General features: G+C 37.6%; 2 protein-coding genes across 4 annotated transcripts in view; one reads left to right on the top strand and one right to left on the bottom strand.

Moving 5' to 3' along the window:
• Window positions 1-8,303, bottom strand: part of SLC25A40 (solute carrier family 25 member 40) — a 22,008-nt gene extending 13,705 nt beyond the window's left edge. Inside the window, 5 exon segments of the mRNA XM_087775629.1 lie at window positions 1,005-1,072; window positions 3,175-3,281; window positions 4,437-4,496; window positions 6,555-6,673; window positions 8,196-8,303. Coding sequence (XP_087631755.1) covers window positions 1,005-1,072; window positions 3,175-3,281; window positions 4,437-4,496; window positions 6,555-6,648 — 329 coding nt within the window. The 5' untranslated portion in view covers window positions 6,649-6,673; window positions 8,196-8,303.
• Window positions 7,645-25,414, top strand: DBF4 (DBF4-CDC7 kinase regulatory subunit). Of its 3 annotated transcripts, none has more exons than XM_087775610.1 (13): window positions 7,645-8,041; window positions 8,521-8,622; window positions 10,986-11,164; window positions 13,114-13,308; window positions 14,500-14,550; window positions 15,066-15,135; window positions 15,283-15,359; window positions 16,906-16,936; window positions 17,214-17,256; window positions 19,040-19,171; window positions 22,390-22,504; window positions 22,839-22,963; window positions 24,174-25,414. In XM_087775610.1, the coding sequence occupies exons 2-13, from the start codon at window positions 8,577-8,579 to the stop codon at window positions 25,237-25,239; spliced, it is 2,130 nt and encodes a 709-aa protein (XP_087631736.1). In that variant the 5' UTR covers window positions 7,645-8,041; window positions 8,521-8,576; the 3' UTR covers window positions 25,240-25,414. The 3 variants fall into 3 exon arrangements, with proteins under 3 accessions (XP_087631736.1, XP_087631743.1, XP_087631732.1); XM_087775617.1 differs by lacking the exon at window positions 7,645-8,041 and adding an exon at window positions 8,071-8,089; XM_087775606.1 differs by lacking the exon at window positions 7,645-8,041 and adding an exon at window positions 8,157-8,341.

Raw genomic sequence — 25,414 nt, 5'->3', positions numbered from 1 at the left:
TCTCTCCAGTCAAGAAGCTGGTTCTTCTCTGTTGGAGTACAGAACATACGTTGAAGAAAAAACTGTCTTGGCTGAAATACAGACCTCTTAGTTCAATTAGGTCCTAAAGGTTTATATATTGAAATTGCCACATGCCGCAGGATAAATAACAAGGCCTGAGGTCCAGCATGCTTTGCTTTTTTGTGACTATATACCAAGCACTGTGTGCAAATCAAAAGTGTAGCAGTGCTTTCCCACTGGGCAACACTTTGTGTCTTACAAGAGACAACTTTAATATACATGTTATATTTGACCACTTGCTTGGATTGTTTATGGAGCAAGACATAATTACAGAGGTGTTAATTACTATCTGTACCAGGTTAATATGGATAAGAAAACACTTTGGTGCTGTTTAACCTAAAGAGAAGACCAGGAGGAGATCTGAGTGTTTATGTAAATTGCTCTTGTAGAGAGAAAATGAATGATCTGTTTTCCGTGACAAAGTTGGATAGGATAAAAACCAGTAAGTTCTTAGGAATAAACAAGGTTTTAGTTAGATGTTTAAAAAAAATTTAAGGAAGGGTAATGAGGTGCAACACTAGAGTGTCTGTGGAAACAGCTGTGTTGCTTATTGCAAGTCATTAGTAAGAAGCTAGGATAGGGAATACCTATCAAAGACTAGCATTCTCCAACAATCATGTTTGACCCTATGATTCAATGATGCTATCAAGGGGATGGTTACAGTAAGGATACTGTCTTTGAAGGGCAGAACGAAAATTCTGATGTTCCTGCTTAACTACGGAGAATATATCAAAGAAGTTGCAAGGACGAATCTCAAGATCTGGCAAAAATTATACTGTCTCTAGACGTTTCTGACCAAACTGATTACAACATTATCTGCAACTTCAGAATTTACCAACTTTTTTAAATCACTTAGAAATAAACATACTAATTTGTCTAATAATGAAGTAATTTTTTTAACAATAATTCGTAACATGTTACCAAAAAAAGAACATTCAACTTACAGTGTTGGGGGAAGTCCACTCCACAGTGATTTAATTCCCTCTATTTGAATAATTTTCACAAATGCATCCTAAAAATACAACCAGGCAAAGAGCAATAATTAGCTACAAACTTTTGTACTCAGTAATATATTTTAGCTGGCAGAACACAAAATTAATGTGTTAAAAAGTATGTTTCTCAAATGGCTTATCATTGTAAGATGCCAATTTTGTAATTGCTTACACTAGCTATCATATTTAATCACACAAATAGTTCCGCTGAGCTGAAGAGAAATATTTGTGGGATTGAAATTAAGAATTTCCTTCCATCTTCAAAAGACCAAAGTAGTAAGTTTTCATCAGTAACTGACAGCCCCGTGAATAAGTAATTTTCAGAACTAATACAGCACAGCAGCAACTTGTGGAAACATAATAATAATATATAGTAATCCACTAAAATATTTTTTTAATATATAACAAAAGTTCTAGGTATGAAATAGCAATTAACTCTCAGTGATTCTTCAATACTTGCGTTCTCTGACAACCATGTGACAACATATGTGCAACGTATACACACTATACTATATACTTGGAAGCTTACCATTAATATCACAGCTGTCGCATATATTTCCCTGACCATTGACAGCAGAGGAACACTAAACCTTGAAGGTCATTCAAGTGAAATCACCATCAAAAAGACAAACTCCCTAATGTTAGGATACCTAATTTTCTTAAACATTTGTGGGAAGAGGTTGAGATTTGATGGACTAGAATATGATCAAGACCCGACATTATCACACAGCCTCAAAAGATACAGAACCTGACAGACCACAACAAGGACTCTCAGGAAGAAAAAGACAAATAGCTTTAGAGTAGACAGCCTTGATGGACAGATCCACTGAGGTAAAAAGGTGCAAGGGGAAAACAAAGACATGATTTATTAAAAAAAGCATGACTTGAAAAAACAGAGCTTTGAGAGGGAGTCAAGAAACCCTAAAAGGTCCTAACAGTTTGACAAAAATGACACTTAAGAGGGGGAAAAAAAAAAAAGACAGGAAATGGCATACTAGTATTTTGTCTTCTCCAAATATATTCTGTACTAGTTAGTTTATATGTTTATAAATCCAGCTTCAGCAAATTTACAGTCCAGGAAGGTACAGATAAAAGATTGGAGAAAGGATGTAACTAAAGACAGTGACTGAGCAGCATATTTATATAACTAATTATATGGGCAAATACAGAAAAACATTTGTACAGTCCTATTGTGGGCAACTATCACATCCACTACAGTTTTCTTTACTGCACAATTGTCCAGCACTGTTTTTTTTTAAAAAAAAAACAGAAAGGAGATTAATGATATGCTAGTCATTCTTCATTAATTACCCTGTCACAGCAAAAATGGGCATAAAATCATGTCACTTAGAAAACTAAGCGACTTTCTAAAAATTGTACTGTAAAGTTAATTGAAAAATTCAAACTTGTAAAGTTATTATTTTTTTTAAAAAATTAACCCTGTAAAACTGCTCAAGAAACTTTTTGCATGAGTCCATTTTAACAGTTGGACTTCATGATCTTAAAGGTCTTTTCCAACCTAAACTATTCTATGATTTCATTCTTCTCAAAAATTTAATTCTGAAAAATCCTTGATCACATGTCAAATTTAATGGCAGAGTCAAACAAAATCTTGATGAATGAAGCAGCATCACAGTGTCTGACAGCAAGTCTGCTTCAAATGTCTGGGTAAAATACCAGTCCTACAAGTTTCAGTGGATCCAGAACTTAACACATGAACTTAACTTTAAAACACTATCTGCATTGTTAGTTCAGCTCAGGAGCATACTGGGAGATCTGTGGACTGAACAGAGGTAAGCAGGTACAGAAAATCAGTACCTGCTATCAGCAACTATTGGTAATATAGCTCAAGTGGGGACAATAAAACCATAGAGCCAGTATCCTGTGAGGAAATCTGTGCAGCTGCCCCCTTCTTTGTCTTAAAGGAAGGAATACCTGTTTTCTTGTAGAAAGTAGAAGGTATCATTAATCACCATGTAAATTACACAGTGTAACCACACGAACACCCTCTCAAATGGTAACAGATTCTACCAGAACTTAAAAAAAGCAACAATAAATTTACAGTATGCCATTTTAAAATGTTTTCAATGTACAGTTTTATATAAATTTAAAATGTTCTTACCAACGTCCCTTTGAAATGCCCAGTTTTTTTATACCAGGCTTTGCTATTCCCATTCTCGCAAACACATATATGATCCATAAGGCCATTCGAGTATACAAAACACTTTCCTAATAAAATGGTGTATAAGAATATAGTTAATCCTTGTAAGATTGTTCTTACACAGCAGCAATTTCAAATTGGATATAATGGCAACATAGATTTATCTCTGGTTAGACAAAGAGGAGCAAAATAATCTTGGAAAGTCAATGACAACAAAATAGGTAAAAGGAAAGAGGGAACAAATGTAATCCTCAGATTGCCAGACTAAATGAAACTGCCTGCACAGGCTCCAGGAGACACGTTTATGTTATACTACCATCTGCTGAAGGCTAAAAACAACACAGGACCTGAATGTCACTATTGTATGTAACTATGTGAACATCTTTTAGACTTTTAAATCTTTTATTAAGTAGCCTCAGCATCCACATTACAAGTGAAGGTATTATATCTTAGGTTAGACTGTATTTATGCTAGATAATCCTCTCTATTTGTTTTTTATTTCTTCTCCTTCATGTAGTTTGAAACTGTTTGATAAAACATAATTGCCATTACAAAAGCATACTTTGAGCTCCATATTTTCAAATTTTGAAGGGTTTAGAATTTGCTAAAAAAACAGAACAGAAGGCACAAATATTTTTCCTGATTTACAGCAAGTGTGACTGCAAATATTGATCATATAACATGGAACATCTCATTTCCTTTTAAATCTCACTTATTAATTACAACTAATATCTTTGAGTGCACAATGTCTTCATCTATTTAGAACCCAAGTGACAAGTGACTTAGGTAAGACTTACTACTCTTTTTCAAAAGTCTTTGGATTCTGGAGGAGATGAACTTTGATATAGCATCCAGATCACATAAGCCCTCTGATGAAATAGTTAGTTATTTATTAATAGCTTTTCTTTTTTAAACTCAACTCAGTAACAGTTGTACCTTCTGCCGCAATGAAAATACTAAGTAAGACAGAAAAAAGCCTGTTTAAAATGGTATTTATTTATGGGATTTTTTTCCACTGTGTCTATTCACTGGCACTTTCTTTCTTTAGCAATTTCAATATATATCGCTGTGTTACTTTTTTCCCCCCCACTACGCTGAAGAAACAAACATAATTATTGCAAAACAAATGAAAACATTCTGTAGCTCAGCATTATGATAACTATCAGCTAATGGCAACAGCAAAAAGCAAACTGTGTCCCCCATTACACTACACATTTATTTACCTTTGGGGAAGGGATTGCTTTGAGCTTGCAGTCGAGTTTTGATAACATCAAGAGGAGTTACTACAATGAAACAAAGGAGTCATTTAGAAACACCCTGCATGCCCTGAAAATACAGAAGTGCCTTACAATGAACTTACTTTTTTTTTTTTCCCAGAAGGAAAAAGAGACCTGTTTTACAATGTAATCAGACAGAGGGAAAAAGGAGAACTGCAAATCCTGTATGATTTGCAGTGACCATATCTTTTCTAATTTATTAACAGTTGCACAGACAACAAATATTTGAGACACACAAAGCTCATCCAAAAACCATTGTGTCATCTTGTCTGAAAAGTGCTAAAACTTGTGCTGTTATGCTCTGCTGCTAACCTTTTATAAGTGGCATACCACAAGACATACGAGATCAGATTTTGGCCTCAAGCATGTAAAATACTACATTTTTCATGTGTTCATTCTTTGTCAATAAACTGACTATAATAGCGATGCTCAAAAGAAAAATGTTAAACTCATGATGTACTTTCTTTCTTTGCTGTGTGTAGACAAGATCTAAAACTTTAGAGCTGTTGAAAAGTATATGAAGGTTTAGGGAACATTTCATTGCTTCCCCTCCAGCACTTAGAATTATTACAGGCCTAGAGATGCCGAGCACTACACTGGCTGGTCAGCTGGACCAGCCTCTACTGATTTTATTGCCTGAGGGCTCGATTCAGTTGCCTACATAGAAGTAGCTAGTGCCATCTGAGTCTCTAAGGTATCCAAAATACCTATACAGTTGACAGAAATTACACAGGACCTACAACCTTACTTACTAAGCAGCAGCTAGAGGTTAAGTCAATACCGTAGCATGCGTCTCACTGAACACATTCCTATGCACAGGCAACTGAGTCACACCTTAGCTCTCTATTGATGCCTCTCAGCTGACTAACAGGAGGTTGAATACTGGGCTCACATTTCCACATTTAAATGCAGGGATCTAAATGTGACTCCTGCAGCTCAATTCAGTTGCTTAAAATTTGGCATCTAGTAGCATTTTAGCCACTTATACATATTCTGCCTCATCTCCCAGCTGCCACTTCAGAAAGGAGCTGGTCTCCTATATCTCTTGAGGTCTCAAATACCAACACCTTACGCTGTACTAGAATCTTATGTACACACAGCTCGAATCCATCTTGGGAATTCCACGTGTCTGATGTACCTTTGCTTGGTACTTTACCTAACTTCACAGGACATATGGTATAAAGACAGACTAAAAAGACTATGAACTTGACAAGTTCCTGGTAAGATCTGATTCTGTAAAAATTTGGAAATTTTGTGGGGGAAAAATCGTGCTTAGAAAATTGCACGTTTCCCTGCAGCATAATCTGTGTTAAAAGTCAGAACGAAAGGCTAGCTTAAGCCAAAAAGTAACTGAAATACAAAGTATAAGCTAATGAGCTTGGAGAGCTGCAAGGGATATGAAGTGCTGAATCTAACCAACCAATGCCTCCTTCGGTAGGCGTGGGGAAGGAGGTCCTGAACCAGAGGACTACATATGAAGCAGAAGGTTAATTCCACAGACTATCCAGAAGTTTAAAAGGCTAACAAAAAGCCATCCATAAAGCAATGGTTAGGGGAAAAAAAACCCACAATAAAAGGCTTTGACAGTGTAAGATATCACAGCAGGATAAATTAATGTCACTACTGAAGTAGTAACACGAAGGGGACATCTCACAGGGGCCAGCCTTGCAGGATTTGTGTCTTGTACTGTAAAGTAGACTTTTATTTAAAATCTATTTTTAAGCAGCTGGAAGTATGGAAATTAATTTTTATTATTAATTCTGTTTCTTGCAGAAAGAAAGCAATTAATTACTACAGCAAAAGGAAAAAATACATAGAAATGAAAAGTTAATAAAAATTATTCTTATTTTCAGAAATGGTTAAAGATTATCAGGGACAGGAAAGATTTCAATTAACCACATTTGTTAATGAAAAAATTATGAGAAAGCTATCCAAAAACATCCCTGTTGAACATATTAGTGGAAATTTATAAACCATATTTATGCAGACATCATGCTGAGTCAAACTGAAGCGTAATCACTTTGCAAAGATTCTCTCTGTGGCAAGCTTGATAGTTTGCCTTACCAAATAATGATGTAATTATAGCTCCACAACAAGAGGCTATTGCTTGCTGAATAATGGTTGTTTTATCTAAGTTGCTATCACTCTTTTCAGCCATGGCTTTATCCCTGGAGAAGAAAAACCTGTTAAAGAACAGAAAAACATATTGCAAGACTATCTTCAAAACTTGCAGAAAATCAAAAGAAAAAAATTTTAAATTTTCCTTAATACATTATGTACAAGCAGCAATAATGTAAATTAGTTTTCTGCTTGTACACAAGCATCTCCGTAATTTTTTGAAATTAGAGTATTTGCACCAAGTTTTGCAAATAATCTAAGTTTTCTAAATGACAATAAATCTTTCAAATCCTTCTTACATGAATTACAATGTTTATATGTTTTGTAATCCACATTAAATATTTAATATGTATTACCTCTTGCTGCAACAAAGGGTTTAGGAGCATGTAAATAATCTTTACAAAGATAAATTCCCAGCCTGCAACTCACAAACTGTAGCACAGCAGAATATTTCATCTAGCCCTCCCCTTGCTTCTGTCATTCCTGTGAGAAAATCCAGAGAGTTCTCCTGGTTGATCCAACAGTCACAGCCTACTAGTGATGACTACATCCCCTGGCAAGCTCCTCATACAATAAACAGTGAGTAACTCGTTTTAACACTACTATTAAATATTAATTCCTTGAACAAATCCTGCTGTATGACTGCATAGGCAAGGTTACAATAACTTAGGAACGTACTCACAGTATCGAAAAATAAGAAGCTTATATATTCCCAGTATTTGCAACTAGCAAGGAGAGGAAAAAATAATAAATTAATAAAAACATTTCAGGACATATAAACGCAAATAAACGCCCATATAAATGCCCAGATAAAGGCATCTTTCAAAATGCATGTTGTGCATAAGTGCAGTTGTGACTTTATTAGCTTACATTGATGTAAGCTTTTTATTTGATCTACAGGAACATTACATTTTGCTATTTCTACCAAGTTTCAAATAAAAGAAAGATTAAGCTGCATAAAACAAGATTTGCCTCTCAGATGCTAACAACTACTAATTTGGGGGGGGGGGGTATCTTTTTCAATATATCTTTAACTTATTTTATAACAAAACTGCTCTCCAGAATAGCATCTATAACGCGTCTATAAGCAACATCCGGCTGTGACGTTCCGCGCCGAAGACGCGCAGCCCCCTCAGCCAGGCCCCCCGCCGCTCGTCACGGCCCCCGAGTCCCGGCAGAGCGGCGGGCTGTGAGGCCGGCGATCGCACCGCGCCTGGAGCCGGGAATGCCCCGGGGCGGCCAGGGCAGGGCAGCGGCAGCCCCTCAGCCCGGTGAAGTCCCCGGCCTGCCCGCACCGCGCCTGCACCGGCGGGAGGCCGCCGAGCCGAGCGGCTGCTCCTCGGAAGGCCCCCCCACACCTTGCCGGGGCCGGGCGGAGAGGCTCTTCCCCGGGATTTCTACTGAGGAGGGCGCCCACCGGCCCGGCCCCTGAGGTGCGGGAAGGAAGGGGGGACGCGGGACCCCTGCTGCCGCCTCCCGCGGTAACAGCCGCTGACCCCCGCCCCCGCAGAACTCCTTTCCCGTCGCGGGAGGGACCCCGCCGCGCTCCTCCCTCCGCCCCCGGCCCCCGCCCTTCCCGCGCCCTACCGCGTGCGCGCGGCCGGGGACGACCGTTGGCGGAGCGCGGCCGGTGGTGGGGCAGCGGGCGCCCCTGGCACCGCGGAGCCGCTCTCCCGGGAGGAGGAGCGAGGCCCGGCGCGGCGGGCTGGGGCTGGCGGAGGCGGGAAAGGCCGGTGAGGCGAGGCGACGCACGGCACCGCCCGGAGGCCCGCGCCGGCCCCAACGGCTGCGGCGGAGAGGGCCGGGAGCCCGGGGCCGGGGGGGGGGGGGGGGGTGGCCGGGCTGCGGCGGCAGCGGGGGGCCTGGCGCTGCTGCGTGCCGGGGAGCTTAGCGGCTCTGCTGAATCCCGCAGGTCTGCCGGCTGGCCGAGAGGAGAGGGAGGAGAGGAGGATGTGACTCCGAGGGAAGATGAAACCGAGCGCTGCGGAGGCCGCCGACAAAGGAGCGCGTCCCCGTAAGCGGCGGGGGGTGCCCGGGGTGGAGCTGCTGCGCCTCGGCTCGGAGCTCGGGGGTTCAATCCTTTCCCACCGTCAGCGAGGTCGCTTTCAGCCGCGGCCTGATGCCGGTGCCGCCCTCCTGGCTCTCGTCGTGAGCCCCCGCGGTCAGGCTGGTGCTGGGTTTGGGCCTCTTGCCTCTGTCAGGCTGCCGGGGGAGCGCACCGTGGGCTGGCTTTGTTAGGGGCGGACAGCTGAAGTGTGTAACTGGAAAAGTAGCCAGTTAGCGTACTCGTTCTGTTTTACAAGATGGTCGCAGGGCAGAGTAGCTAGTAGCTGTGTTGAAATTCGCTGGGCCACTGCCGTGCGAACCGCTCCACCCAGGCCGATCTTTGCTGGTGCCAGGAGCATGCATGGAAGGCCTCCTCGGCACCTTGGGCCCAGGGTGTTAAAATGCAGTCGCTTTGCACAAGAGACTGTTTACTGTTACTGCAGTACTGCTAACTCACTCCAAGCTTTTGATTATCCCTAAGAAGTTTAATATGCATTTTCCAATAGTAATGCCAGTATTTAGTGTGTTAATTTTTGAGCTGCCCTGGCCATCACATGTGTGTGCTGGGTGTAACACCATATTTGATCCCTGGTCATTTATGGAATTTCACTTGCACACCTGCTTATCATCTGTCTTTTCTGTTTAGATTCTGAATCAGTTAAACTATCCTAAGCCTCCCCATTTTCCTATTTCTCCGATTCTTTTGGTCTCCTAGATTCTACAAAGCTGACTGCTGTTGCTGCTTCACTTATGTGGGTTCATAACCATTACTTACAGAATCTTGCAGCATGAGTGGTGGTTCTGCTCCCTCTCCCATCTAAGGCCGTTTCAGGGAGGGGGAGAATACATAGCAGAGGGAGTGTTTTGCATGCTGGCTTTTTGTCTTCCGAAGAGGCCTGCTCACTTCCTGCAGCAGCCCTCATTGTCTGCTTTGAGCTTCTCCAGAGGAGAAGCAACTAGGAGTAGGGTGTCAGTCAGCGAGGAAGAAAAGGCAATGTAAAACTAATGATGTGCAAGTCTTGGATGGTTCTGTCTCTGTCATTGGTTGTAAATGGATTCTAGTGGAAGTATGTAAGAACAGAGAAGGTATAATTACTTTCACCTAATAATATTGTTCTAGTTTCCAGCTACGTTTAGCTACAGGGACTTCATGAGTTGCATGTCACTTCTGTGCATTTAGGACGCCTCAAAGTGTTCCTCTTCCTTGTACTTCGGCAGCCTCCCCTAGAAATTGCATCTTAACATCGGCAACATTCTTTTGCAGCAAGCTACGCAGGGTTGCCCTGTTACATAAAGAATCGATTCCTGTGTTTCATTTTGTACCTGACTCCTAGTTTTGTTTGGTGCCCTGTAGCTCTTCTACTGGAATCAGCTGTTTGGCCATTCTTTCTATGTTGTTCTTGAGTTTGTATATCTGTATTCTTTTTTCCCCTAACTCATTTACTAACTGACAAAGTCTTAATCTAAAGGTCGTTCTTCATGTCTGTGATCATCCTTGTTACTCTTTTGCAGGCTGTATTTAAGATGTGGCTGAGTCCTGCATTTAAGTAGCAGCATAATAAAATTATCCATTTTATTTTCTGTTTCTTAGCAATTTCTAATTTTTTCTTTTTTGATTGCTACTCAATGTTGAGCTGATGTTCTCTCTACCACACACCAAAATTTCCCCTGAGAAATGAGGCTTATTTCTCACCCAGACTGAATTTTTTCTATTTGCTTATTTAAATGTCTAGTTTAACAGGTAGACCTGCATGGATAGCTCTGTGTTGAGCATCAGGAACGTTCATCAGCACAGTTTAATTGCTGTATGTGTTTTCTTAGTTTTAGAGTAGAATTCACTGGGACAGAAAGAGTGGTCATAACTAGAATGGTTCTGAACTTTAAGCTTAGTTTTCCTGCATGTCAGGTGGGTGCTCAAAATTCAGATAAATAGTAGGTGTTTCAGTTACTTTTGACTGTTTTTTGTTCTAATGAGTCTATATGAATCCTTTTTGTGTCGGATGAATAAGAGAGAGAGAGACAGATTCTGTTCTAAAGTGGTGGTCTTGTGATTCTCAGTGATTGTGCAAGTAGCGTATGTACTGTGGTACAGAGGTAGCCAATACTTGCCAAACTGGGTGAGAAAATCGATGGCATTGTATAGCAACTGAAATAAAACATCCATTTTAGGATATGATTTTAAGAAGAAACTTCTAAGGGCTATATGTGGTATTATTATTAATGTCTTGGTTTTGACATGCTTAACATACAGCTATTTTTTAAAAGTCCTATATTGCATGGAAGCTTCCATAATAAACGCAGTCCTGTTTTAATTCCCTTTCCTTTTTGCAGCTGATGGAATGCAAGGAAAAACAGAAAAGATAAGATCTTCTCTGAAGAATGTGAAAAAAGATACAGGAAAAGCAGAGAAACTTAAATATAAGCCACTCACTGGGAAGGTGTTTTACCTTGATATTCCATCAAATGTCATCTCTGAAAAAATAGGAAAGGACCTCAAGGAGCTAGGAGGGGTAAGTTAATGAGCAGAGACCTTTATGAAACTGGAAGAAAATCTGCACATGTGGAATGTCTTTTTCCATGTTCTTTGTGACTGCATTTTAATGTTATTTGTATTTTATATGTGACGGGATTTTATTTTTTTGTGTGTCTTATGTTTAATATGAATAATTAGCTTATCAACAAATTATTTTGTATTTTTTTGCTAGAAGCTGCTTTGCTAATTGTAACAAAAGTGTGTGTTATAAAGGTTTGTTTTCAGTTGATTATTCATTTGCTTAAAATTCTATCCAAATTTAGTAAGTTTTATTGTTTGAGGTGATTTTTTTTCTCTGCTGCTTCTGACTATATTGACATGTTGACATGTTACAACTCAAGTTGTTCAGCTGAACCTGAAAGAGATTAGAGGAAGTGTTTTGCATATGCTTACTAAAAGTCAGTAACTTCAGTCAGTAGTTTCTACACAGAGTATGTTAATGAGTATTTTTAAATACTCTCCTTTAAATCATAATTTTTGTAAGCATCTTAATACTTTTTTTTATTCCTAATTCTCTCTTCTGTATGGAAGAAACACTTTGATACAAGCAAGTACAGGATATCATAGTAACACACAAGCAATGCAATTGCTTAGTCCACTTTTAAAGTTGAATATTTTGAATTAGAGTAGAGGAATCTTGGCAGACATCCTTTAACCACAGAAGCAAAAGGGATCTGCTGAAATTGCTGGATATTCTGAACGTTGCTTTGGCAATACTACTTTGACCTCAGAGGAGCACTGAGCAGTTTTATGAAACTGACGCTTGTAAATCAAGATGCTGTCTGAAATTATAGTAGAGACAAGGAATAGCAATAACATGGTTTAAAGTTAAATGCATCTCTTTACATTTAGCATTAAAAGAGTGCACACTATCTTTTGTCTTTCTAAAACAGAATTTTAGCAATTCGTGTGTGAAAAGATAAGGTTGCAAATCAAAGACTGAAAAGGAACTTTTTCAGTTGTATTTTGAGGAGTAGATGCCTAAATCTGCAGTGCCCAGCTCCCTCAAGATCAACTACCCCATGTGTTTCGTTGTTACTTGTGTGGAGCACACTCAAAAGTGCCTCTCTGTATGTCCCATTTCTGTAAAAGGTACATAGAGCAGTATTGGAAAGCACAGTTTCAAGGTTGCTTCCTGTGCGATTTGTGCTTTCCATACTGATTAGTGGAGAAGAGGAAAATACTTAAAGTACTTAAAGCTACATAAGCTGGCAAGAAATACAAGGCAAATAGAGCTGATAATCACAGAACAGTTGGTAATGAAAGACTGAAGGAGACTGAAGACTGGAATGAAGACTGGAAGAGAATGAGCATAGGATAACCACATATTTTGTCTTGCTGAGTATGAAAATACTGTGAATCAACTTAAGTCTTCTACATTTTTGAGAAGTGTTATGAATACTGTAGGTGTGAAACATGGTAACTATCCTCAAATTTTAGTTTTTCTGCTGTTTCTAAACTCAATGAATTTATAGCTTCTTGCAAACTGTAAATTACATTTGCATAAAGGTGCCTTTAAGTTTAGCTGAATGCTTCTACATAATTTCTGTTACATAAAAATATATAAACCGTTATTTTCCTTGAATTATTCTGTTATTTCTCAATGCAGTGTTTGAATTCTTCTATTTGGAAAGTATTACAGCTAGATAATTCAAAGAATGATAAGAAATGAAACAGAGCAAAGCTCTTCTGGTAGAGATTACAAAATTAAGAAATTGAAACTGGAATTTGTGAATGGTAAGATGCTACTACAGCTCAATTGTAATTGTCATCCAGATCTTTAGAAAATATCTTCTCGTTAATTCAATGGTTTTGAACTTAATTATTCTAGAAGTTTTGTCACTTTTCTTTGAAGTATGCAATGTAAAATTGAGTTACTGATTTATTGTCCTGAAATAATTACTTGCTTTATGTCTTTATATTTAGAGAGTGGAGAGCTTTCTTAGTAAAGATATCAGCTATCTGGTGTCTAATAAAAAGGAGGCAAAATTTGCACCAACTCTTGGTCAGATTTCTCCAGTTCCTAGCCCAGAATCTGCACGTAATGGAGGAAATAGTTCACCTCTTCCTAGCAACCGAAAAGATCGACATGATGGAAGTTCGTTTAAGATAGTAGATACAGTAAGTTTCTTAGTAATAATACTGCAAATCAGGTACAACCCATGGGATATGCTCTTACAATTTTTCTCCTATTTTGTTTCCTAAAGATGGCAACAGTTCCTTTAGTGAATAAGGGGTTGTTTTGGTTTGGTTTGTTTTTTAACAGGTCAAACATACTTTTAAACTAGTTCAGGCTAACTTGTTAAACTTAACTAACTCAAACTAATTAAGCAAAGTTTCAAAAACTAATTAAAAATGAGCCTTTTTTCCAAATAAGCAGACTACAGTAAAGTCTGTTCTAATATAGTATGTCTGACTTAGAACATTGACATTGTTATGTTTGACAGCTGGATCAATATGGATAGGCTTGCGATGGCATCCAGTGGTTCCTGTCTCTTTTGCAACACAGTCTATTAATATCTGGCTGCTGTGATGTTGTTAATGCAGATACCTGCTGAAGCACTCTTTGATTGTAGTTCAAGGAAATAATTAAAATCGAACATTACGAATATTAAGTTTTCCTGAGCTCTTTCTTCGAGAATTGTGTTAATTGCAACAGTATCTGAATTTGTGCAGGTTTACATGAAGTTTGTCACGCAGGCAAGTTTTGCGTCCTTTCAAAATACAGTTGGAAACAATTAGTTGTACTATATACGCGGTACTTATTCAGAAACGTGACTGTGAGCCAGTTTGTGGGCTGGTCTTTGCATTGCATAGGTGAGATCACCTCATTTTGCATGTAACCTGGATAGGTAAAGGCATGCTCATTATGATTAAACAGCATACAGTACAAAAGGAGATGCACTGCTGATAGAAAAGATGGGGATAAGACGGAGGCTATGATTATATTCATGATTGTTAGCTTAATTTGCAACAAGTCCAGCTGATGAAACCTCATCTTCTGATGTGTGCCGCTGCCTGCTTATTCCCGCCATCTCTGTTCTTCCAGCACTAAGACTGCTTCAGCCATGCAGTGGCCTGCTTTGGCAAAAAACAATTACTTGTTGTTTTTTTCTTTTATTTTCCCTTAGACTGTCTCAACCGTAACCTTGTGGGGAAGATGTGAATTAATGAAAAATAGCAGTACGGTGAACAAAAGGAGACTATCATAGCTAAAATATGTATTTGTTAGCAACAATGTGAACTGTCTTACCTTCTGTTTTTTTGAAATGAGTTCTAAATTGCTACAAATGTGTTTCTGTTTTAATATAGGTACGTATGAGCAGAGGAAAATCGTTAGTTGAAAAAGCAATCAAAGAGCAGGTAAGCCAAGTAATCAATGAATTCATGCTTGAGAAACTTTGGTTTTGCTCTTCTAGAAAACAAGCAGTAGTAAGAGTGCTCTTAGTGATCTAAGAGATAAGTCCCTCATGGAACGCTTAGGCGGGATTGTCCTAAGTAAAACTGTCAGGTTGTGTGTTCTGGGTACTTCCTGAAGACTTGAAAATCTAATTTTTCAGGATTGCTAATATAGCTAGTGTTTGAGAGGTGCTCGTGAAGTTAAAGTAAATGTATAAATTCACTGTCCTCAAATCTTACTGTAAGATGTGACAACAGAGAACGGTTTTGGCTTTATGAAAGGTTAAATATAATCTTTTGATGGTGAAGTGCTGTGACATGGAAAAATCAGTTGACGAGAGCGGTAGTCTTACGGCAAGAAGCAAAGCATCTGCGCTTTGATTTCAGCTTTCATATTACATGTTGTAACGTAATTGTAATTATTTTACATAGTCTACCATATATTGATTAATATTATTAATATAACTTATTGTTTGCAGGACTTAATCCCCTCTGGTAGTATACTATCCAATGCTTTGAGTTGGGGAGTGAAGATACTTCACATTGATGGTAAATATTTTCGTTTGATGAAGCCTAACTTGACTTGTAACATTCATTTAATTATTCTTTATTGAATTCAAAATATTGAAAATGACAAATTACTTCAAACGTACAAAAATAAACTCAGCTGAGTATAATTCTCCCTCTTTTTGCCAGATGTTAAGAATTACATTGAACAAAAGAAAAAGGAGCTCTACCTAATCAAAAGAGCAGGCATTTCTTTTAAAGATGTGGTAAGTGACTCTATGAAAATGCCATTTGTTTCACTAACTGAGAAAACACAGGTGTACCAAATACTACCTACTGTGAAGCTTACGGATTTTATTTTAACAAAGTCTTGCTCATGTTCAGTTTTTCAGACCAGTATGTTTTATGAATTGATTTAAAAACTGTTTTTTGAAAAAGATATTAGCTATACATTTCAGCATTATTCAAAAATAAATTCCATAGTAGTGTTGATTAAATAATGTGTAGACCTTTGCCTCTTGCAAAGGATATCTAAGAATTAGAAGTACTGGACTGTCTGTAACTTCCATCCTGCCTGCCTCAAAAATAATAAATAATTTAAAAAAAATTGTAGCTTGGTTTTAGTATGATGTAGATTGTGGTTAAGTTGCCTTGTATAATTTTCCCTATGACACGGTGATTAGAAACCCTTTCTTTTTGATGGACCATTTTGAAGAATCACAGTTATGTTTCCTGAAGAAGCTGTCTCTAGGGAATCTGTGTTAGTTGCTCAACTCTACATCTTTTCCTCCTAGTCTTTTAAAGAACCAGCATAAAGTGTCTTTGAGCTACTCTGCCAACAATGTGCATTTGGCATGTTAAAATTTCTCCAGATTGTAGTGTATGATATAGCGACACACTGAAACTGTTCTAGCTGCTTGTGTGCTCCATCTGCAGTTGCTCTGTAATTTAAATTAAACACGTGAAGTTGTACAGTTATCTAGTCTAGGCAGGGATCTGTGATAAGTAAATGGAAACATACCATCTAGTGTATGTTCTTATGTTCTGTTGTTTTGGAATGCGATATTGGCTAATTATTGAGGCCACATGAAATCCTCTGCTATATCATCAGTGTATTGGTTTTCGTGGATAGCAGGGTGGAGTTTTTTTGCAAGTTATATAAAATATGAGTTTGTACCTTTACCAGTATCAATTACAGCTAACAGCTGATGTTTGAATGTAGACTTTACTGTCTTCTGAAGAAAAATACTCCTTTTAATTTTAATCTTCATTGCTAAAAAAAAAAAAAACCCAAAACCAAAAAAACAACAACAAAAAACCCCAAACCCAACCTGTGTAAATCCATTCAAATGAGAAGAATTGTTTTAATAGGAGAATGTTGCTATCTGCAGTTTTTGATGGTATTTTACAGCTTGTAGTTAATTAGCATTTATCGTGATGTAAAAATGTTATCTGTATTTAAGAATCAACTTTCAACCATGGCAAGGTATTTTGTGGAAGGAGAGAGAGTAAGCGAATAAATTTACCTGTGTGGGTTTTTTGTTTGGTTTTGGTTTTAGGAAAAATAAATGGAAATGTCTCCAGGAGAACACTTTTTTTGTGGTGTAGAAAGAAATATTTTTTTGGGAAACGTCACCATATTTCTGAAGTACTAATGAGCTTGGTTTCCTGCAAAATTTATGGGGACTGTGTATGAAGTCATGATTAATACAGGGAGGCTCTCATAACTTAAAATTACCTACAGCTAAATATTTAATAAAATGCAGAATAATATTCACAGGGATTTTATACCTTCTCTCTTTTTTTCAATAGGGAAAACAAGTTACTGCTCCAAAGTCCAGAAGTAAGTATTTCAATATTTGTAGAGTTTTTTTTGTTTGCGTTACGCTCTGAATGCTTAAAAATGTATTGCAGTTTTCATCTGGTCAAGTGTGCTTCTGTATTCTAATTTGTATGTCTAAGAAAAACGTGGAAAAACTTTATGGAAATCAAGAGTTTGTCAAAGCATGTACGTAGTGAGTTCTAAAATAACGTCTGCTTATTTATTCAACTACTGGAGTAACTTGCTGAATGAAGAAAAGTATTTCTCTCTTCATTTCCTTTTCTCTCCCTTGAGCCAGGTAGACTGAAAAATCCATTTGTCAAGGTGGAAGATAGAAGTCGGTAAGTGTTCTCTTCATGCATTCAATAGTGTGGTTCTCAAACTGAGTAATTCAGAAACATTCAGTATGCCTTGAGGAGGTGGCCTTCAGATTTCAATTTCCTTCAACTTCCTGACTTTAGATGCCAGGCATACTGTCCTCTTATAATAAGACACAGAATTTTCATCTCTGCATGCTCTGGGTACATACCTGCATTTAGCAAATGAATGAGATTGAGCAGGTAGTAGCATAGTAGGGAATATTTGCAGTAGGTAATGGAAGTGCAAAGTTATTGTGTAGCTCCAGTTTGTAGACCATAAGAGTGGGTTCTTTGGGTTACTTTGTGCCAAGGGCCATATGAATGAAAAGGAAACCTGGAGGCTTTGAACCTTGACAACTTTTCTTAGGTCCAAATATAGCCCAAAAGGCCAATAAAATTTTGTGTACTAAATTCCCATCCTGTAGTCCCAACTCAATAACATTCGTCTCCTGCAGAGAGTGTTTAGATGTATGGAAAGGGAAGTTGTTATAGTTAAAGTCATCCCTTGAAATTAGGTTTAAGTTCCTGTTCAATCATTTCTTTTTAAAAGGAAAAAAAGAGCTATTAATCTGATTTTAATATCCACAGTAGCATGAAATCTGGTATTTTCAGCCTTTAAAATTTTCTCATCTTTCTGGTCCTGTAATTGATCAGACCTGGTTGTGTAAGGAAATACCAGTTTGCCAGAAGTTGAGAGAACAATCAATTATAAAAAAGTGCAGTCCTGCACAACATGTTTTGCACCTTTGTATTCTTAACTGACTTCTGCTTTATGATGGTGTTTATACGCTCCAAATTCTTTGACCTGATTTCTTTGATGCTTTCCTGAATTACAAAAAAGAGATCCAAACCTGGTCTTACACTGAGTTGGTGTAATAGGTCTGAGGGACATGAGGATAGTGGGGAGAATTGGACAAACACAGTTTAAGTACAAGAAATTTGTATGTAAATACATGTGAATTCGACTTCTGAAGGTAGCCGTGTGCCTGAAACACTTTTAAATGTTTATGTAACATAAACAATGGTTTTTAATGTTTAAATGTTTATGCAACATAAGTAACAGTTAAGCAGAACAAGATGCTTAGCTGTCCCTATTATGCAGGTTTGCTCTTTTTCTTCTGCCTGGGTAGCTTATAATGTGGGGAAAAAATCAGACTGTACTCTGGCATCAGCATTTCAGTCAAATGATTCAGTATGTGAACTTTTGGCATGCCCTACTTTTAAACATTTTTAATATATTCAGAGCAATGGTACAGTTGCTAGTTCTGATACTTTCTAAGTACAATGCTGTACAGGAAAATTACCTTTCTGGAAAATGAAAAGGTCAGGTTTTATATTTTTGAATGGTGAATTGATTAAAATTTGTCAAAAAGGAAGAAAATGGTAAAATTGAAAAAAAAAATTAATGCATTGGATGTTAGGAACTGCTGTAGTTACTTCTCAGGAACACAGATGTACCATCATCCAGATTGTTCTTAGTTTTATTGGTTACCCAAATCTCAACAATAAAGAGGCATGAAAGCCATACCCCAGGGAATGTGTAAGACAGCTATGGAAACCCAAGGCAAATCTATTTTGAGAAAGTATCAAGTTTATAAGAAGGAAGGAATGACTTATTCTGGAATATTTATCTATTTAGCATTCTGTGTATGTTATATGTAAGAGAGAAACACTTTTTCAAGATTTTTGACCTGATTGTAATTTCTGCTATAAACTCCTTTTTCCATTTCTGATGGTTCTAATGCACTTGTTTGGTCTAATACAGCCACTACCGACCGTTTTATCTGCAGTTAACCAGTTTTCCAGTTCTGAACTACTGTGTTCCAAAACCGTATAGTCCATTTGAGGTGGATAAGAAACATCCTTCTGGCCAAAAGCAAACTCAGTCTAAACAAAGGTTTGTTGAAAGCTTGTTATTGAGGTGTGGATAGAGGAGACGGCGGTTCTCTAAAATAATTCTAAAGTAATAGTTTTCTAAAATAATTGCTCTGCTTCTAATTTTGTGTGATATTTAATACTAATAGCTGTGTCACAGCTGATCTGTTTGCTGCACTGTAACTGTTGGTGTCTGTCTGTCTTTCTGTACTGTCTTTATCCTGTCTTTAGTCCTTTTTTTTGGACATACAGATGCATACATCCAAAAATGCGGCCTTCTCCTTTCACTGTGGGTCAGCATAAGATATTTTTTTCCTTTCTGCCACTGGTTTCTTCTTTGTCCTCATCTTGGATGCCATCCAGTAAGTATTTTACAGGAAGTGCATTTCTTTAAGACTTCTTTTGATACTTGTCACTATAATGCTGAAGTAGGCAGTTAAAAAATTTTAAAACAGTGATACTCAATCATAGTGCAAAATTAAAGAGTGCACATTGTTGATAAAGTCTATTTTGTAGAAATTAGACTGTGCAAGTACCGCCTCAGCTCTTCAGAGATGAAAAATGGATGCCACCTGCCCAGTAGAATTGCAGTTGGTCTTGCAGCAAGTGTTTATATAATATGCTGTGGCACTTAGGCTCTATTTGAGCACTCTGGATGCAGCTAGGACTTTTGGCAAATCAATTTTATGGTTTGAAACTACTTAGGAGTCTTAATTATCTGGGGTTTTTTTTTTTGGTGAATCAAACTATTGTTTTGAATTTTTTCTACTTAGCATATCTGGAGTATTAATGATTCTTTCATTGCCTTCTGAAATTGATTCATGTGAGAGACTAAAGATATTTAGGTGAAAGGTAGCTGTCGTGGTTTAACCCCAGCCAGCAACTATGAACCACACAGCCGCTCACTCACTCCCCCCCAATGGGGTGGGGGAGAGAATTGGAAGGGTGAAAGTCAGACAACTCCTGGGTTGAGATAAGAACAGTTTAATAATTGAAGTAAAATAAAATAGAATGATAGTAGTAGTGGTAGTAATAATAATAATAATAATAATAATAATATAATACAATAATAATGTACCAAGCAAGTGATATACGACACAATTGCTCACCACCCCCTGACTGATGCCCAGCCTGTTCCCGAGCAGCAATCCCTTCCCCCCCCGGCCAACTCGCCCCAGTTATATACTGAGCATGACGTCATATGGTGTGGAATAGCCCTGTGGCCAATGTGGGTCAGGCCCCCTGGCTGTGCCCCCTCCCAGCTTCTTGTACGCCATGCAGAGCATGGGAAGCTGAAAAGTCCTTGACTGGTGTAACCACTACTTAGCAACAACTAAAACATCAGTGTGTTATCAACATTATTCTCATACTAAATCCAAAACACAGCACTATACCAGCTACTAAGAAGAAAATTAACTCTATCCCAGCTGAAACCAGGACAGTAGCTTTGCTATATGTGGAACTTCCTGTATCTAGTAGCTTTTGCTGCTTTTCTGTCCTCGGCATCTAAGACTTGTTTAGGTTTGATACTTGTTTTCTTTATAAAATAGCTTGTCCACTGCTCAGGTTCTGTCCAGTCTTCACCATTATATTGCTGGAGGTTTTCAGCTGATGTTGCCATGATGAATTTTTTTTTTAATTGCAGCAAATGTAGCAGTATGACAAAGCAAAGCAACTATAATACAGCAGTAACCTTTGCAATAATAAGGCAATTTCTGATTGATTTCTCTTCAGAGGGGGTTAGAAATGCCTATTCTTTTTAAAGCATTAAAAAAAAAGGCAGTATTTTTTCATTTACATGGATTAAGGAATATGATGTAGTAAAAATTTCAGGAGTTAAGTTTGAATGAATATTCCTATTTAATCTTTCAGGTTGGCACATGCCAAAGGGAGATATAGGTGGGACATTATTTCATACTCGGGTAAAATGTGAGGAATGTCAGTTTCAGGAGAGAGAAAGGGGAGTGCTCGCTTGTTTTGTCTTTATCTGGGAGAAAGGCTTGTTGAAGCTAAGTTGCCAATTCTACTTGCTTCTGCATCAGGCAAGACCTGCAGACATTATTGAACCTTCAGATGATAAATGCTGTTGCTTATATCCTGCTTTAGTGGTTCTCTGTGATTTTTACAGTTCTGAAGAGGAAAGGTGAAAAGACTGGTGTAATAGTGAGAGTACAGTTACGGGGAGCCTATCCTGTGGAACCCAAGAGATGCTGGGGCAGGTGTTACCAGTTCAGACTTGTTGATCGAAAGTGATTGTTGAAAGCCGTGTGCACTTATTATGCTGAGCAATACATTGCTATGCTTTGTAAGTTAGAGATTTTTCAGCACAGATTTTTTTATGCAACGTCCTGAGCTTACATCTATGCAGATACTTGGTAAAGTCTGTGAGAATGATTTTTGGCTAGACAGGGAGATGGCACTATTCCTCTGAAGTAAAAGGGAAGCAGAGATTGACGGTTTTGTTTTACCGCTAGCGTATCATCCTTAGGTGGTTTAATAGTGAATTGCAGAAAACAGTAGCTCTCCCCAGATGAGGACTCTGAAGGTCATGGACCAGCTATTGAAAACCTCTTAATGTTTTAATCTCCAGGAGGAACTTGAGGTTCATTTCCTCATACTTCCACTTAGCCTGTACCTAGAAAAACAGGACAAAATGACATTTGGTCAGCATATTCAAAAGCATATAACCAACAAATATGACTGTTCTTTACTTTTACCAAAGAATGAGAGTTCATCTGTTAGACCAAGTGTTTTTGCTGTGTGTTTTCTTGGCATCAAAAATAGATGGTCGTTGAGGGGCTAGAAGACTTTTTTTTCCTCTTTTTTTCTAGTTTTGATTTTATCAAACCTCCTTTTCTTTTATCAGCTATACACAGAGATTTCAGTATGTCCTTTGATTGGTCAAGTGAGATTTGTTTAGCTGTTTTGCGTTGTTCTGAGGCAGTGATAGTAGTACATCTGTACTAACCTGGATGTTTTATGCTTACGTATAGTTCCACTGGGTCTGCCTGTCTTGTTGCAATAATTTTTTTTTCCCATTAATTTATAATTTTTCTCTTTGTTTTTCCTAAGCATTGACTAACATAATGTAAATAGTTTGAGGAGAAATAAAGATTTTTTTTTTTTTTTTTTTTTTTTTTTTTTTTCAATTAACGGGGTAAGAATGAACATACTGTGAGAGGCAAATATAGAGCTCGGCTCCCTATTTGAGACTCATTAATATATCTTTTCTGTTAACAGAAACAAAATAAATAGTGACAAGGACTGTGGAACTCCTGTTCAGCTCCCTCAGAAGGAGAAAAAAAAGAGAGGATATTGTGAATGTTGTGGGAAGAAATATGAAGATCTGCAAACAGTATGTGAAATGTCAAGTATATGCTTTGATACAGTCATATCTCTTAAGTGTGGTATCAACAATGGTTTCTACTTGCTGGTTTAATGTATTTTTTTTATCTTCTAAAAAGCAGCAAGCAGGTATTTTTTTTTTTTTTTCCCTTGTAGGTTTTAATTCTTTATTCCTGCCTCTGTGTATGTGCCTCTGTGTAGTGCTGAAGGCACTAATAGTTCAGGTCTCAGAGACACTGGTAATAAATTAATGATATTTACTGTACTGCTCCATATCACACCGTTGACTTGTATATTCATGCGTGTAGTATTAGATTTGTTTAATGTTTTTTCTTTAATTCCAGCATCTTGAAAGTGAACAGCACCAAAATTTTGCACAAAGCACACAGTATCAAGTTGTTGATAACATAATCTCAAAGTTTGTTTATGAGTTTGTTGCATACACAGATGATGAAAAGAAAATAAAAAGGTAAGTTACCTTTTTACCTAAGTTTTAAAGTCTCTGTGAGTTAAGACATTGAACATAAAGATACTTAGTTCTGAAATTCTGGATCTGGTACAGAATAAATTCATATTTTTCAGTCTGAAATAAATCATTGAGATTTGCAATGCAGTTGTACGTGGCAAATCAGTTCTAGAAAGCAGAAATTATGGGGGGAATTGGAAGTGCAGATGGCATCACAGGAAAATGAGACTGAAAGGAATTGCCAAATTTGTCCTACCTATCCTTCAGCTTCAGAAAAGCAAAATCTACTGTACTAAAATATTGCTGACAGAAGGACAGCAATGTCTGGACATCTTGCTCTAAAAACTTTCTGATATTCTTAGTAGCCTATGATATCCTCCTCAGTCAATCTGATCTCCTTACCAGTGGAAAAACTTTTCCTAGTCTAATCTAGATCTTCCTATCTGTACTCTAAGCCTCTTAGCTTCTGTCCTGCCTGTGCTGGACAAAGAAAGCAGATTTTCCTTTCTTGGTAGCTCAAAAGCTTAAATGGGAGAGAAAGACTTGTTTCATGTGTTGGACTGTAGGCAGCAGTGTCTTCATTACTTGGAACAGTAACTCAATTCAAGATTGCTCTGATTTGTTTGCAAATTAGTCAGGAGATAAGGAATAACTTTCTCATTTCTTTAAAGAAAAAAAAAAGGTATTGAAGAAATAAAGATATTTGTAGTGAAATCAAAGGAAATGCAAATAGAGTCAAACAACTGATATCCTAATGAAGGCAAGCCTTTATTCCTTTTGTGATTTAAAAATACCGAGTGGTTAGGTTTGAAGTACTATGTCAAGAAAAGCGTATATAATTGTGCTAATTTTGTGTGTATATATCATAGAATATTTGTAAATATTTATAGTCATTGCGTTATATTCATTAGCTTCTTTTGTTCTTAATACCACCGTGAATTGAGATTTACTGAAATACTAGACTCTTACGTTGTGTATCTTTAAAACAATTTTATGAGCTGTAGAAATCAATAAGAAAACATCAAATTCAAATATAAGGCACTCTGTTCCTGTAGAAATAGTGTGTTGCTACCCTAAATATCCTTCCTTTAAATGTAAAAACAAAAATTGCTTTGTCATTTCAGTTGCTTTTCTAGAATCAGTTGCGTATGGAGTTGTGTTACCCCTGTTTCTTTCAAGTGTTTGTTAATGATTTTCAACAATTTCATTGTAGGACAAAATGTAGTACAGGATATTTTTCTCCTCTTATTGGAAAGATAACTAGACCAGATGAGCTGAAAGAACGACTGAAAAAGCAACGCATTTCACTGAAAAGTTACTCATGGAAGGATACGGCAATGCAGGTGCTCAAACTGGATCGCCAGCCGGTGGAAGTACAACCAAATTCTGTGCCAATACCTACCCCTGTTTCTGGATCTGTCTGTTCAGTTCTTTATTGTCACCTGTCACAACCTTCAGAACTAAAAAGTAAGTTCAGAAATAACGATGAAAATATTAAGACTGATTGCTCCTGTGCTGCAAACTTAAGAGAAACTGTTGTATCATCAAATTTCCTACAACCACCCTCTCAGAAAGATGACAAAGCATGCACGGAGAACTTCTCTCGAGCTTATGAGCCCTTCAGTAAAGAAATACTGGAACCAGAAGTAAACAAAAAGAATATACAGTGTTTTCAGGAAGGCACGTGTACTTTATATTCTCATACTCAAGTTACAGATTTTAGTGAAAAAGACAAAAACCTATCACAGCCAAAACGAAAATTAAATAATGCAGTAGTTCTGCCAGCAAAGTGTTTGAAAAAAACAGATGCCAATCCTACGTTTGTCAAGAAACATCGTGATTTATGTGATAATCATCAACAGATGCAGCACAATGCAGTTCTGGAGGCTGAGGTATCTGATACTGCTATAAACAAAGAACTTAATGAATTGGCTGCCAACACTGTACGTAGTTCACCGTCTGGAAAGCTGTGCAGAAAAGTGAAGCTTTACTTGGGAAGAAATAAAAGAGAAACCCGGAAACAGAATATGGAGTTATGTGTAAAGTATACAGATGGACAGTCTGTTCCTGAAGAGAAGAGGAGTTCTTGTAGCTCACCAGTGCAGGCCCTACTGGAATTATTTCAGACAAGTGAGATAAACTCAGAATTTGGAGGTATTTCAGGTTACACCGAGAACAAAGGTTCCACTAGCATAAAAGAGATACGGGAAGGGCAGAATACGAATGTTATGTGGTCATTATTTTCCTCTTCATCCTCATCCCCATTTGTTGGATTTTAATGCTGCTTTATTTAATATAATGGTTTTCAAATAAACTTGCAAATTTAAGATTTTATTCATGGAAACTTTAATTGCTGTATTATATGTACAGATGGTTCAGTTTTCAAGTTTTTTATATAAAAGCTTCTGTATATGTAAATATGAAAAATAAAACTAAGGTGGTTTTTTCTTTTTT

The sequence above is a fragment of the Nipponia nippon genome, unplaced genomic scaffold, assembly GCF_047370975.1.
Source record: "Nipponia nippon isolate SJK-2023a ecotype South Korea unplaced genomic scaffold, ASM4737097v1 scaffold_1, whole genome shotgun sequence".
NCBI lineage: Eukaryota > Metazoa > Chordata > Aves > Pelecaniformes > Threskiornithidae > Nipponia > Nipponia nippon.
Note: the sequence above shows the minus strand (reverse complement) of the source record. Positions and strands in the feature narration are given on the sequence as shown.

Excerpts from the sequence above, each read along its gene's own strand:
- DBF4 (XM_087775610.1), top strand. The coding sequence starts at position 8,577 with ATGAAACCGAGCGCTGCGGAGGCCGCCGACAAAGGAGCGCGTCCCC. Across the intron at positions 11,165-13,113 it reads ACCTCAAGGAGCTAGGAGGG|AGAGTGGAGAGCTTTCTTAG; the intron begins GTAAGTTAATGA and ends CTTTATATTTAG. Across the intron at positions 22,505-22,838 it reads AATATGAAGATCTGCAAACA|CATCTTGAAAGTGAACAGCA; the intron begins GTATGTGAAATG and ends CTTTAATTCCAG.